Source organism: Empidonax traillii, unplaced genomic scaffold (genome assembly GCF_003031625.1).
Source record: "Empidonax traillii isolate 1590-97213 ecotype Southwest subspecies unplaced genomic scaffold, ASM303162v1 scaffold873:size564455, whole genome shotgun sequence".
Classification (NCBI taxonomy): Eukaryota; Metazoa; Chordata; class Aves; order Passeriformes; family Tyrannidae; genus Empidonax; species Empidonax traillii.
Window position 1 is genome coordinate 171,791 of NW_020956066.1, and position 14,708 is coordinate 186,498.

General features: G+C 40.3%; 1 protein-coding gene across 2 annotated transcripts in view; it reads left to right on the top strand.

The window, feature by feature from the left end:
* Positions 1 to 14,708, top strand: part of GLI3 (GLI family zinc finger 3) — a 205,957-nt gene that overhangs the window by 130,267 nt on the left and 60,982 nt on the right. For both annotated transcript variants that reach the window (XM_027902424.1, XM_027902425.1), the window contains 2 exons: positions 6,550 to 6,755; positions 11,139 to 11,285. In XM_027902424.1, the coding sequence (XP_027758225.1) occupies positions 6,550 to 6,755; positions 11,139 to 11,285 (353 nt within the window). The remainder of the gene's footprint in view (positions 1 to 6,549; positions 6,756 to 11,138; positions 11,286 to 14,708) is intronic.

The window sequence follows — 14,708 nt, forward strand, 5'->3', positions numbered from 1 at the left end:
GTGATATAGCAGTTTTGAGGCAGTGAGTGATTTTAGGGGGACAATCTGCCTATTTTAAGATGCAAATTCTAAGAAAAAAATTTAAAAATTATATTATTTATTTCCTATACTATATATTTATGGGTTTGGTTGTTTACCAATTCAATTAGAAGTGCAAAGAGGAAAAGAACTGTGGACTTGCATTTTAAAAACGTTCAGTGCTGGCCTCAATCTCCTTGCATTGAAGTCTCAAAGCTCAGTTTTGTTAATATAAAAAGCTTTTATTATTAGGCAGTTATTGACTGCTGGTGCTGAAGATTCAGTCTGTACAAGGAACGATGGCATTAAACATACAATACAAATTTAACATGAGAGATATTACCGAAGGAATTGAGCCACGTGCTTTAGAAGAGGAGGACCGACATACCAAGACGGTCCTTATTGTTTGTTCATCTTCCAGGATCTACTAGAATTAAAAGTGTTCGTGTTTTGTGTGCAGACATCAGAATAATATTGCAGGGAAAAAAAAAAAAAGAAAAAGAAAAAAGAAAAGTATCATAGGCAGTTAAATGAGTTTCATATTTTTAAATTCTCCAGGCAAGACTAAATTGAACAGGTATCAGAGAAACAGTGTGGTTATCATTGCTATGAGAGTTATGCCATCAATGCTTGCTCCAGCACTGAATAACGTACTGTTAAATGATTAAATATCGAGGTTTGAACTTTGACACTTTCATAATATAACAAGATGGATGAAAAGGCAATAATAAATTAGGTTGTGTTACAATATTTCATCCCACTTCGTTGACAAGCTTTGTTCTGTGAGATAGATTATTGTTCCATCTGTAACCTCAGCTCAGTGTCATATTTACAATGTTACAGTTAAGAATCACTTGCTGTTTTCAATATAAATGTATTTTTCAACAGATTCATAAAAGAGCCATTTAAAAATTTATCAGGACAAAACTTGGCATTAAGATTTCCAGACTTGGAGTTATAGTTTCCTTTAAAATCAGAAAGGGCTTAAATCACCGTGTTTTTTTTTTTTTTTTTTTTTTTAAAGAAAGGTTGTGCTTAGAAGAGGCTTTTGCCCAAGCACAGCTTAAAGTTATTTGGAAATGATTTATGACAGATCACTTCTGTAACACCAAACCAGCCTCAGAATTTTCATCCTGATTTTCCTGTGACACAGCCCTTTGTGGCTGTCCTGAGTGGCTTTACATCTGCTTCCAGAAAATATTGCTATTGAAGGATGTGCTCTGATGAGTGGAGGGGTCACGATATGCCCTAGAGCCAGCTGTAGTTTTCACAGTTGAAAGTGATACAAGAAGAGGGACAATTTGCACAGTACTGATATTTTGGCATGTCTTAAAACAGTTCAAGGACTCCAAAGCAAGCTAAGGACCCTGAGACCACTAATAGGCCATAATGGCCTTGAGCAGCCTCACCTGAGACCTCTATCAGCACCTCATGCACCCAGAAGTCACTTTTCAGCTGAGCTATCTGATCTGTGTTGTAGGTCCTGCCATTGGCTGAGCTCACGAGCCTCCCTGTAGGTAGCTGTTCTGGATGGAGCCCTCAGACCCTTGGTGTAGTTTGTCTTCTCTCCTGTCTTTGCCCCTATCTCCTTCTGCACTTGACTGGCCCAAACCCCAGACCTGGTTTGTCACTTTGCCGTGTCTCAGACTGCTGATAGACTGTGTTGCCAGCACCTGCCTCTTGTCACTCAGCTCAGATCTGGTGGCATGGGGTGCATTGCTTGTGCGTGGCTCCTGGCTTGCCTTCTGTTAGGGAGCAGCTGACCTTTGCTGCTCACCAGCACCCTGAACTGGGTCTCTTTTCTTCCCATCCCCTTATTCAATTCCTGGACTAACCACTCTAAGTCAGCTCCATGCATAAATCCACGTAAGATAGTCTCATGAACTTTGGGCTGGTCCTCTGCCTGGCTCTTCACTAGGTCCATATGAATGATGTAATTGTATGACTGGAAAAAGTGTTCCTGAGTATTGTCAGCATGGCAGTGAGAGAGTGGTTGAAAGGCCATGTAGTCAACAAGCTCTGTGTTGGCTTACCTACCTGGGGACTGTCACCTCTAGTCATAGCCAGGCAGCAGTATTTCACCTGCACAGGTTGGGTGCTCCATTAGTACCAAGGAAAGGAATAGGATTTGAGTTTGGACAGTCTGATCCTCTTCATCATAAAACTGGCTAACACTTAAGTACAAAAAACAGCCTAAAGTATGTGGTAGGAGCCCCCCTGTCCCATGCTCACGGAAAGAATGTGTGACCCTTTCAAGATAATATTAGATAAAGATCTGTGCATGCAGATAATTTTGAAATACATATAACCCACTCATGCTTGCTGCATCATTTTTTGGTTCCCGTGATCTTCCTTTCCCAGTTAAAAAAGGGCTGTACGGGCTGTAAAGGAAATTATACTTAGTTCTCTTTTTGTGCTGGTTAAAATCCAAGCCTGCTGCTAGGCAGTCTTCTTGTGCAGATTTCGCCTGTTGCAGCTGTAAGCAGCAAAACAAAATGACACACCATTTTCATGACTAATAACTGAAATCTTATGTGTAGCTCACCTGTGGTTCAGCAGCGGTGAGAAAAAAACATTTTAAAAAAACAGTGGCTTCACACACTTTGTGATTTGCCATACTCTGCTCACAGCTTCTGAACTGGTGTGACCATGTAAATTTTTAATACTGTCCAGACGCCTCTGTAACATTCCTCAAAAAAGAAGTGTCATGACTAATAGGAAAAAAATACACCTGCTTGCCCTTCCACTGATCTCACCGCCTCAGCATGTGTGTGCCATTTGCCTGCTGAGTAGCTGAGATTTCCCAGAGCATCAGAGTTGGGACAGGAAGAAGCTGGCAGGCTGGACATGGGTGGGGAGTGGGAAGTTTTGTGTTAGATATGGAAGCTCTGTGGCACTCGTGATGTTTTGCCACTTTAGCAGCAAGCAGGAAGGCGTGCTGGACAGAAAGGGGGAGGCACCTTCACAGCCAGCCCTGTTCTCTGTTCCTTCTCATTTATGTCAGGGTTGTAGATAGAATCGAGGCTACTGAGAAAATAACAAAATCATCCTAATGTGACCGGATAAAAATTAGTGATGAAACACAGCCATAGGATCTCTTTTACACACAAACCTGAAGACCTCCAACTTCAAGTAAGTATTGGAAGTATGATAAGCTTTGTATTAAATTTGGGTTTGGAGGATCTCTAGGAATAGACACAGAGGTCCTGACCCAGAAAAGAGCATGCATCCGCTTCGCTCCCTCCCTTAAGTGTTCTGAGTGTGTCGTTTAACAGGAAAACCCCTGCACAGGAGAGGATGCAGAACAAGTCCTCCCTCCCAGGCTTTACAGGTGAGGCATAAATTTTCAAGCAGTATCACTGAAAATCTCCTTGCCTCTTCTTATGCTGAAGCCTCATTGCATCCCATGAAGTAGCCTCAGACCCAAGGCACAACACCATTTGCTAGGACACACAGCTATGTTGTAGGACATTGGGCTAAAGAGTCCTGATTTTGAAGGAGAGTCCCCTGCTTTTTACCCTGCTCATGGCAGCAGAGTTGGACTAGATGACCTGTAAAGGTACTTTCCAACCCAAACCATTTGGTTGTTCTGTAAATGTGAAATAAAAACTATTAGGGGATAGACTGCCAGCCAAATCTGGAGATTTGATTTGCTTGTCGTTGAATGAGTGTCTGCAGAGTTACTCCTGGGCTGTGCTGTTTGCTGTCTATAGAGCAATAGTCATTCTTTACTGGTACAAAATAAACTTGCAAAGCAACAGTAAGGGTGTTCGGCTGCCCCCTTTCTAAAAGTTGCATTTTAGTTTGAAGGAGGGAGTTAAGACATGTGAAAGATGTTCATAGTGAAGTTTTGTCACAGGGGGAAAGGAAAGGAAGAATATGTGATATTTATTGGAATAAGTCAGGATGACTCAAACTGTGGGACTGAGAGCAGATGAAGGCATGAGAGAAAAGGGGTCTGTGGGGAAAGGAGGGTCTAGAAACAGAGGAGCGAGAAAAGTCCAGTCTGAAAGTGAACAGAGAACTTAGAAGCATGTTAAAATCAGATGCTGGAGAGAAATTGAGACACATCAGAGTCCAGAGCCGGGAATTCTGTGTGGAATCTGGGACTATTTCTGCCTCAGATAATGCTGCCAATATGCCTGCTGTTGATTGAAGTTACCCAGGTTGGTGTCCTTTCCCTCGCATCCTTGGAAAACTGAGGAGCTCAGAGAAGCAGAGAGAGGAAGAGGCAGGGCTGGGGAGAAGGAGAAGCAGTTGAGTCCTGGTGTCCTTGAATGGCTCCTGTTGGATAGAGAAGCTGACAGCCTGGCTCTTAATCTTGCTCCTGCGGCAGCATTTGGCTGTTGGCCAGCTGGAGAGTGAATCGCTGAGGTTGATACAGACTTTCAGCCTTATTGCATAAGCATTTGAACAGTTTTCTGTTCAATATGCACCAGATGAGGCCAGGGCTTCTGACTGCCTGCATGGTTTTTGAGTTCCTAACTCTTGAGTTGAGATCACGTTAAAAAAAAAAAAAGTAAGACTTGTAAAATGACATCCAAACTTAATTTCTTTGTTACTCTTGTATTAAATTTGCTATACTGCTGTATTTTCCTCACTGCCAGGATGGGAAACTCACTCTGTAACATGATATTCAGCTGTAGTATTTTTACTTCCTACATTGCCATGAGTTTTAAAACTCCTGCCTACCACACTTGGCATCATAGGGAACCATGAGACAGCACATGCTTCGTGGCTGGGGGGGTTTCACAGTAGCAAGATTAAAGATACACTCCCACTGTAAACAAAGCTACTTTAAAACCATGCAGAGAAAAAGTTCTCTGAAGAAAGGAGATGCCTGTTTTGCGTGATGGTGGGAAATGCCTTCTGGTTTCAGGTTCTCAGTGCATTTTAAATATGGTGAGGGTGTACTAGTGAGTGGTTAGGCTTTACCTGGGTCACTTGCTCAGGTGCCGAAGGAGCGATTGCACAGCTGGTGCCTGCTGCTAGCACGCAATGAATGCCACTCTAACAAACTTTGGAGCTAAGAGGGAATTTCATATGGGAAGGCTAAACAGGCTTACCTTGCAGAAAGCTGTAGGAGGGCAAGAAACAAAGAAGTCAAATAGGGAAGGGAAAAGGAGGAGAAAAACACATCAGGAGAAATGTTCATTCTTCAGGTTTTATGAGCTCTCATGGATTTAGTAGCAGGGAAGCTGGCATCGTGTTAGGAATTCACAACTTTGATCACTGTCTCACTCATATTGCTAGCATTTCTGAGCTGATGGCAGGGCAGAATTGGCTCCTACATAACATTTTGTTCTGTTAGCCTTTTTAGGTGATGACAACTACCTCCATTGATCATGTTATGTGTATGTTAAAGGAAAAAAAATACATTTCTTGTTTGATTACTCTTTGTAAGCCAACAGCATCAAAGGAACAGGCTGCCCTCACTGCTCTCACAGCTGCTGCCTGTGTTTGTGCTGTATATATGCTAAATTAATTGGAAAAACAGGGACAAAAAGGCATTTAGTTCAGGTCAACCAGTTGGACTACAGCAAATGCATGACAGGCTTAATCATTGTCTTTTGCCAAAGAGCAGGTTGGCAAGGGCAGGCACTCCAACCCCCTTCTGATGAAAACTGGACTTTTTCCAGTGCCTTTGGAGATGGGATGCTGTTGGAGAGAGGTCTCCACGCAGAGCCCAGACGCTGTCACATCGACAGGGTGGGATGATGGTGAGGGTTACGGCAGGTTATTTATCTTTTTGTCAGCTGTGGACTCAGCTTTCAGCCTTGGTTCATCACAGCTTCACACACATAGCATAAGAGGGTACCACAGCTCTGCCTTCACAAAAATGAGGTTGTTAATTAATGGGGTCTTGTTAAAAGGCATCTCTGGTGCTATGTTAAAAAAAAACAAAAAACATGTGGCAATCATTCTTCCCCTACCACCAAGTCATGTGTATTTTTCCTGGGAAGGGACTGCAACCAAAAAATGCTCCAAAGGACTCAACTGTCTTAGTGGTTTGCAAAGTTTTGGTTTTCTGGGATTATTTCTATATAAACATGCATCCTGGACTTTCTGAAAGAGTAAGCTGGCAAGTGAATGGAGTGGATGCAGTGATGCTCTCAAAGCTCCTTTTTCAATAGCCACATGGTTTTGAAGATGTAAATGATTCTGAATCTCGGTATGTCTTTCATATCTCAGTAAGAATTACTACGTAGTATACAGGGTGCATATTTCATACTAATTAAAGTGATTTTTTCCTTAAACTCCTTGGGGAAACGGTATTGAGGAATGTAAAGCGTAAACCAAATATAAAATCATGTTAAAATTGGTCAGAGAAATGTTGGTAATAATCGGTACAGAGAAGAAATAATTTCCTATCCTTTTCCTTTTCAGACAGTTGACTTCAGTACATGTGCAACCCAGTCATTATTCTTCAAGAAATGAATGTTGTGTTGCCTTTACAATATTTTTCTTTATTGCATACGTAACCTGGCCGATTTTTGTTTATTTTTCTTCCTTTTTTTTTTTTTCTTCCAGGCCTTCTGCCTTATCTACCAGCCCGACATACCCAGAACTTCCATTCCTTAGAATTTCCCCGCACCGAAATCCTGCTGCAGCATCGGAATCTCCCTTCAGCACCCCTCACCCATACATTAACCCCTACATGGACTACATCAGGTCCCTGCACAGCAGCCCATCCCTCTCCATGATCTCAGCAGCCCGTGGACTCAGCCCAACAGACGGTGGGTTAAGACAGGCTTCCTGTTTTCTGTCATTGTAGCAACTTAAGTTATATTAATCTTGTCAACATTTTTCCCCCTTGTTCAAAGCAGCTTCAGCAGATTTGTCAGACATATTCATTATGTCATAAATGTTTCAATACTTCATCAGCCGATCATGGCTCATTTGTACATCTCACAAACGTTGAAACTTCAGGGAGAAGGAAAAAAAATAAGCCCAGCCTCATTCAAAATTTATGCTGGAATGGGGGTGATATCTTTTGTTTGTGGAGCTGACCTGGGATGTGATTCTGGTCTCCCCAAAAATTCACTATATCTGCACTGAATTTGAACCAGCTTCTTTTTGAGAGTGCATCAGTGTATAACCATGGAGTTCTTCAGGTGCAAAAGTCTTGTTAATTAAAATAGTATTTTTCAATCATACAAAGCATGTACTAGCTCATTATATACTCAGTCAGTAGTTCTGCTAAAGTTATGTAGAATTATTTCAGTTTATCCTAGGCAACAATATGGCAAAATGAAATGATGCTCGTGTAGACATGGCTGATGATCAGGACTGTCCCTTTTGTTCTAAATGGTGGATAGTATACTTGAAATATTGATGCTTTAGGTCTTGGTGTGATCATGGCTATTACTTCCTGGGTTATTTGGGTTGAAGAGAACCTCTGTGATCGCTCTTGTGATTACTCTGGCACATTTCCTATTCATTTCAGTGGGAATTTTGCTGAAGTGAGCCATGAACAGAAAAGGCTGTCTTGTTAGTAGTAAGTTTTTCAACAACAGAGTAAGCAGATTGACATTTCAAAATTGTAGCGTTTGCTGAAGAGAGCTATAATATAACACATTCAGGAACAACTATGTAGTGAAGGTAATTAAACTGTTACTTTAACTATGGGAAAGATCTTCCCAGTGTATTCAGAAACTTACCAAACAGAGTTAAACTGCCTTTAGCTGAATTTGAAAAATGAGCGGTGCACCCTATCCAAACGGATAACTAATTAATCCTCACTTATCAGAATATATACCTTTACAGTTAATCCATTAGTTATGGGCACATATTCTTATGAGAATAAATTTTAATGACCTATTGTCAGTCAAGGTATATGGCATGCACAAGGGGCTGTCCTAGCAGCACTTTGGATGTTGCATGAATTCTTGCTAATTCTACCCTTTTGTTTCAGCCAAAATGTTTAAGAAAATATTTTAAAGGAACAATTTGAATGCTCAGAAATGCAAGTTTTGACTTTGGAAGCTTTGGAGCTTTTGATATAGGGTAAACGTGGTCAAGCTATAATGTAATGGCATAAATTGGGAAAATTCTTGTGATGTATATTTGAGCTTTTTCACAGGAGCTAATATGCAGAACACTTTGCTGTCTTTCCTTCAATACTCTTCAGGTCACATTCCTGCAGAATTTCATTTATGCTTAAGGTATGTTCCAGTTGCACGCACAAAGGAAGGTGTGAAGGAAACTACCCATCACAGAACATCATGACATTAAACATTCTTGGTCTCAGGTACACCACACTGAATTCACTTGCAAAGGTGTAGGCACTCAGTGTTATCCGAGATACACTGGGATATCTGACCTGGCACCCAACTGACGCACCAGAAAGGCAGAGATCTCCCAGAGGTGTCTCAGGGTAGAATTTGGTTGTTGTGCAGCATTCGGTAAAAATACAGCAACTTGATTAGGGCATTGAAAATATCTCAGTCAAACTACATGCTATTGAAAAGATGCAAGTTTGTTCTCTGGAATCCAGAGTTTGTTGTGTGATCAATCAGGTATACAATGAAATACTTTTTTCAGATGTGAGTTCCTTGGGTCAGATGGTCGAAGTCACGGTTTGAACACTGCTAGAATACAAATAAAAAACTTCTGTGATTGAAAGGGGTACATGCACATAAATGTACTAATAATGTAGTGGACACCGTGGCTTAAGTTGTATACCATTTGAACTGTGAAAACTTGGAAGTTGTTACTGCTCTTCTGAAAGTCACAGCGAGATTTCTCTTGCTACCCTAATTGCTTGAGGCCAGTCAGATAATTAGGTCAGTGTACTATTGGGCTCAGTCTGCCGACTCACAGATCTGGGGATGGCCAGGAGCCAAAACAATCTGGAACATAACGAAGAGCACTTTCACGTTCATTACAAGCCTTGCCAGCTGTAATTTACAACTGCCACAGCAGCTGTAATGGTAGAGTGTCTTTCTGTCTTGTCACTTCACCTGACCCAGCAGATTTGGTGGGCCAGGGGTGGCTGAGGACTCCTCTGAGGGTTTGGAGCAGGGGTACGGACAGAGTCATCAGTGTATGTAGAGGAGAGTGCTCAAATGAAGCTCAACAGTGCCTACAGTGCAGAAGCAAATGTCTCCTCTTGTAAAAAATGCAGGAACAAAGCTGAAGCTACCCAGGAATGAACAGGAGAAAATTCAGGGATGTGGGCCTTTCCATTTACCCTTCATTTACTCATCATTTAGTAGGCTAATTTTTTACGTTTGAGGAAGGTAGTAAGAAATGATGTTTAAAGAGCACCAGAGCATTTCTTGGCATATGGAACATTTAGTAATGCAATTATGTGCTCACTGTGTTTTCTGCAGCAGTTCATTTTATAAGTTTGCAGCCAATGTTATTGTTAGTTAACCCAGACGCTTATGTCAGAAAGCTCAGGAAGTATTTTGAGTGTGTCTGGAAAGATACCATGGTTGCCTACTACTGTAAAACTTTAAAATCAGTGATTTAGTGTGAGTTAATATTTTTTTAAAATTTGGCCTGAATAATTTCTTTGCTATTTCACGGAAAGTGGAAAGATTGTATTTAATTGTGAAATCAATTTGTAATTTGGAAAAAACATCAACAACTCTTAATTTATCTCAGCTCATTTTTGTGCCATTTCCATTCCTCTCTGATGTATTTCTGTATTTCCTAACCTTTCCTGATATAGGTAATATTTAACATTTTGACATCAAAAGCACATTTATTTGGTAAAAATAAAGATGGATGATTATACACTTCAGGAATCTGTTTCTAAATAAACTTTTCTCCAAACTTCAATGCCATGTTTACCTCCTTTTAATGTAAATGTTGATTCTTTGCTTTTAAGGCTTCCATTTAGGATCTGATTCTCTAATGAAAATATAAATTATCCTGCGTGAATAACAATAATCAGGTTAAGTAGGTAATTCAGAGAATTTCAGCCTAAGATTTTGTTTCCATTCAGGATTCAGATTGCTGAGATTAAAGAAAAATCTCATTAAATTATATGAAAGAATATTAAAAAAATCTGTTGGGGTGTAGCCCATTAACCTAAGGAAACTGAAGTGTTTTAGGCAAACTTACATACCATCTTCTGCTGGCCAGAATGTAAGGAAATTTTAGCTGTTTTGCAAGTGAGAGAAATAGAGAGCAGAGAGGAAAGCTGTTCACCTCAGGCTGGATAGCAAGTCAGAATCAGGATCAAGGAGAGGGAACTCAGCTTATTTTATGAGCCCATGAAATGACCCTCTACTTACAGTAGCATCTGAAGCCTGCCGAGAGGAAATTATTTTAAAATTATGTCAATTTTTTGTGTTTGTCCAAGGTTGCCCACTAGTTGAAGACATGCTTGAAAACTTCAGGGGAACAGAAAGCTTGGGTGTTATTTTTACAGGAGAAGAATGGCTAATATAAGACATTATCAGAGGACTGCCTCACTCATAACCTCACTGATGAGATGTTGAGCCTATCCAGGCTGTGGTTTTGGCTCTTGAAAACGGGCTTGTGTGTCAAGTATATTTATATATGAACTTTAAAGGATGGAATGGTTGTATTCATTGACTTCATCTGTCCTCCTGTGTTGTTCATGGACAACTATTATTTGTCCTGAAAACATGGTTTACCTCTGTTTGCTCATTAGCGTAGACACAAAGGGACACTGTGATTGAGAATCTTCTAGTGCCCTAAGTAAAGACTTCAGAAACTCGAATGCTTATGGAAGTTCAGCAGCATTGTCACCTTACCGACAGATTCCTTTGGGCCATGGATGAGGTAAATGGAAATAAAACTCTAGGAAGGTTTTCCTGCTTTTTAATGTAACTAAATAAATCACACTAGTTTCCATCGCTGTCAGCCTGTCACTTTTTGAGTCGCTTAATAATAAATATAAAACCATGAGATCACCAAGCTCGTTAATATTTTCTGCCTCGCTTTTTTTTTGGCTGGTGCCTCCACAGGTTAATTGGTTGAAATATATTGACCAGGGGTGGCGTACTGCAGACGTTGCATTACGTTAAAAAATAAACAAGCTGTTTTAATAGCCAGAGAAACCAGCAATGTGGTAAAACTTTCCTCCTTGTTTTTCTTACATTACTAATGGTACTTTTATGTTGGTTTTTTTTTTTTTTTAGCTCCACATGCTGGCGTCAGTCCAGCTGAATATTATCATCAGATGGCTCTGTTGGCAGGCCAGCGCAGCCCGTATGCAGACATCATTCCTTCAGCTGCCACTGCAGGAGCCGGTGCTCTTCATATGGAATATCTTCATGCCATGGATAGTAAGTGTGTTTTCCAGAAATTTATACAGTCCTACGAAGGGAACCACAGGGTCTGACCCAAAAAAGGCCTCTGCGCTGATAGAGACGTGGGAGTCAACGTGAGCCTCCTCATGAGGCTGGAGGACCAGAGAATTGATTGCCAAACGTACAAGGGTTATGTCAAGCCTAAAAGTAAACTTTGAGAGAAAGTAGGGAGAGGCTCAGGACTGCTCCTGAAAACAGGTTATAAATTTTATTTCCAGCAGGGCTCGAGTGCTTTCGAAAATGTCCTTTTCTATTCACAATCAGTAACTCACTTTCATAGTTAGGCTGAGTATTTCCCTGACGTGCTCTTTGTTAACAGAAACTTTACATCTGTTTTTCTGTTAGGAGAGCATATCCTCCACCTTTTTAGAGAAAGCTAGCTGTGCTTACAAGTTGTGTATCATAGACCAGTACACTTTGAGACCACTGGTAAGGTAAAGCAGTTTGAATTCTCAAGGATCCTGACCTAGTTTTCTGTAATGTTAAGAGTCTTCTCTAACCACCCAGCATCTTTCAGTCCTCTGATCTGTTTCTTTTTCTCTGTTGAAAGAGGAAAACAGAGAACCCTGCTCCAAACTGTTTGCTATTGCCGCTTTTGATCAACCAGAAAGGATTAAGCAGAGTACTTCCCTCTAGTCATAGATGCTTACATGCTTTTCAGGATGTGCTCTGTTCCTTCCAGTGAGGAAAATAAAAAGATGGTGACGAGAAAAGGTGGTTCTTGGTAGTACAGACCAATACAGTAGCAACAGACCACTTTGTTTTCCCGCTGATTTTTAAACTTGTTCTTTTCATGCAGTTTCTTCCTGCTGCTGTTGGCTGTGTGCCATAGTAGCTGATCTCAAGGAGTGTAGGAGTTGGGAGGTTCACCTTGGAATGCATGGGAGCGTAGATAGCTAGCCCTGCAGAACGTATGCCTTGGAGTGTGAAGTAGCTGATCAAACAACAATTTTTAAAGAATCAGGCAAGACAGATAGTTGTGAAACTGGGCAGGAAAACTATTTTCATTCTGTTACTTCGATAGTGAAGGATTTTTTTTTAATTCAGTTTCTGTTATCAGTCTCACTGCCCTGAAAGCACGCATGAAGAATTTACGGTAATGTAACATGCCTTGAGCCCACTTCGCAAACACAAACTCACACAAGTGGTCTGGACTTAAACCAGAAATTACTGTGAAGGCTTATTGAAAGCTTAAGAATGTGATACTTTCTGGTTTGGATTTTGAGAGGAGTAGGGAAAGATGGGGCACGCTGCTAAAGCATTGGATGCATATTAATAATATCTTGCAGAATGGAAACTCTGCTATTCATGGTTCAGGTAACGTAAATTTGCTGCTGTGTTCCAGTTACAAGAACAAATCCCCAGCTTGTATGAATGGGCATGACTTCATGGGACTGAAAGGATCATACAATCCTAGAATAGTTTGGCTTGGAGGGGAACTTTGAAGGCCATCTACTCCAATCTCTTTTGCAATAAGCAGGGATATTTTATATTTTCAATTATTTCGGTTCTTATCGTGAGAGAGTGTCTGAATGCATCTAAGTAGCAGTACCAAACAAAGTACTTGGATGCAGACTTGATCGAATGTGTTTATTCAGCCTTTAGAAAAAGTGAATACCCAGATGTACGCCAGAAAACAAGAAAAACAGAAGACATTGCAGTACTCATCCAGATAATGGCATTTGCACAAGGATCTTCATGTGTTCTTAGAGACTGTGTATGCTATAACCTACACAGAATTGCAGCTTTTGCATCCCAGGAATGTTATCTTTTCTCTACTTGAGGGGAAGTATTTTGACCTTTGCCAATAAATTCAGCCCATTCATAAAAGGTACCTAGACACCATCTCTAATAAGGATATTTGTGGTCATGAGCTTTAGCTATGATATATCTGAACTGCACACTTCAATTTGTTCTGTGTTTGTTTTTAAAACTTAAGATCACGCATTGGAGATTCATTATAGCAGCAACTTTTCAATTAGGCATTATTTCGGAGTTAAAGGCAAAAAATGTGTAGCACTATTATGCAAATGGGTTATTTTTAAACAGTAAATAGAAAATTAAAGTAAGAGTGAATCCTAGTAAGGTCACTCAGCTCACCTTCTGTATTTGATGAGAATGTGTTTAGTCAGGCAATAGCTGCTTTTATCTAAATAGAGTATGAAGTTACCCTTTTACTTTGTAAAAACTAATTAAAACTATCTTAACTTGCATGGGTATACAGTAAATTAATTGTCATTAAGTAGGAATCTGAATGTCCTATCATTCATCATGCTAAAGAAAACCCCTTTCTTCTTTGTCAGATTTTTAGATTAGAAACAAGAACAAAACAATTAGCAGGAAGCTGATATTAAGACTTTTAAAAAAAACAATAAGAATGCCCATGTATGCATTTAATAACAAAGTACAGTGATCAGCGCAAAGCAATGCCTCTTGTTTGTATCTTTCTTCTTAAGGATTTGTATGGTGATCTTAAAAGCACTCTTTCGCCTTTGCCCAGGCTTGTCAAAGGAAACAGAAGAGACATGAGTAGTTTCCCTCATTATCTGCTATCAAATTCTGAGCAAGTTGACTCAAATGACTGAAAGGCTGCTGCTCATTTATTCCACACAACAACCAAATAGATGCAAACAAGGCATTGTTCTTCTTTTGTGGAGCAAGTCTGTTTCCTAATTGTGTGTTTAGACAGCATCTTGCACAGAAATTTGGAATCTCTGCCCCCTTCTGTAGAGCAAATAACAACACCAGCATGCACTGGGTTCCAAAGGGTGTTACGTACAGTTTGTGTGTTTTGGGGACTTTTGTTTTGCTCTGTGGTGCTGGAAAACTGATATCCAAGTGGGGATGATAAGAGTGGGAAAAGTGTTATTGGGAGGTTAAATCTTGCCTAAAAGAGCAGTAAATTTCTTGAAGCTCTGAACTTCACTGTCCATGGACTGTCTAATCCATTGTGGAAGAGTAAGGCCAACTGTAATTTTCTTCATCCTGTCCTGAGTGCCATGAAAAGTGGGCCCAAATTTTCTTTGCTGCTAGACAGCTTTTCTGCAGTTTTGGTGGCCAGAGGCCCTGAGCATCTTCTTGATTGTTCTAAAAAGGGGAGATTTGCTACCTTTAACATCAAAATAACTAGGAGGGGAGAGTAGATGGAGCAGGTATTCAGAGTACTACAGTAGCAACAACTGAAATTGCTTGTTGTGGCTTTAAAGATCCTGTATGGCAAAACTGTCTTATAAGCACCGAAACAATTCCAAAAATCACTGTCTTTTGGGTTTGATAACAGCATTTTTCACTTGGGGGATATGTTCTATTCTTTTAAATGGTATTCAGTGGAAGACAAGCATGTTACCTGAGGTTTCAAGATTCCCTCTGAGAGTATTAATATCCTCACTTTGACTGACT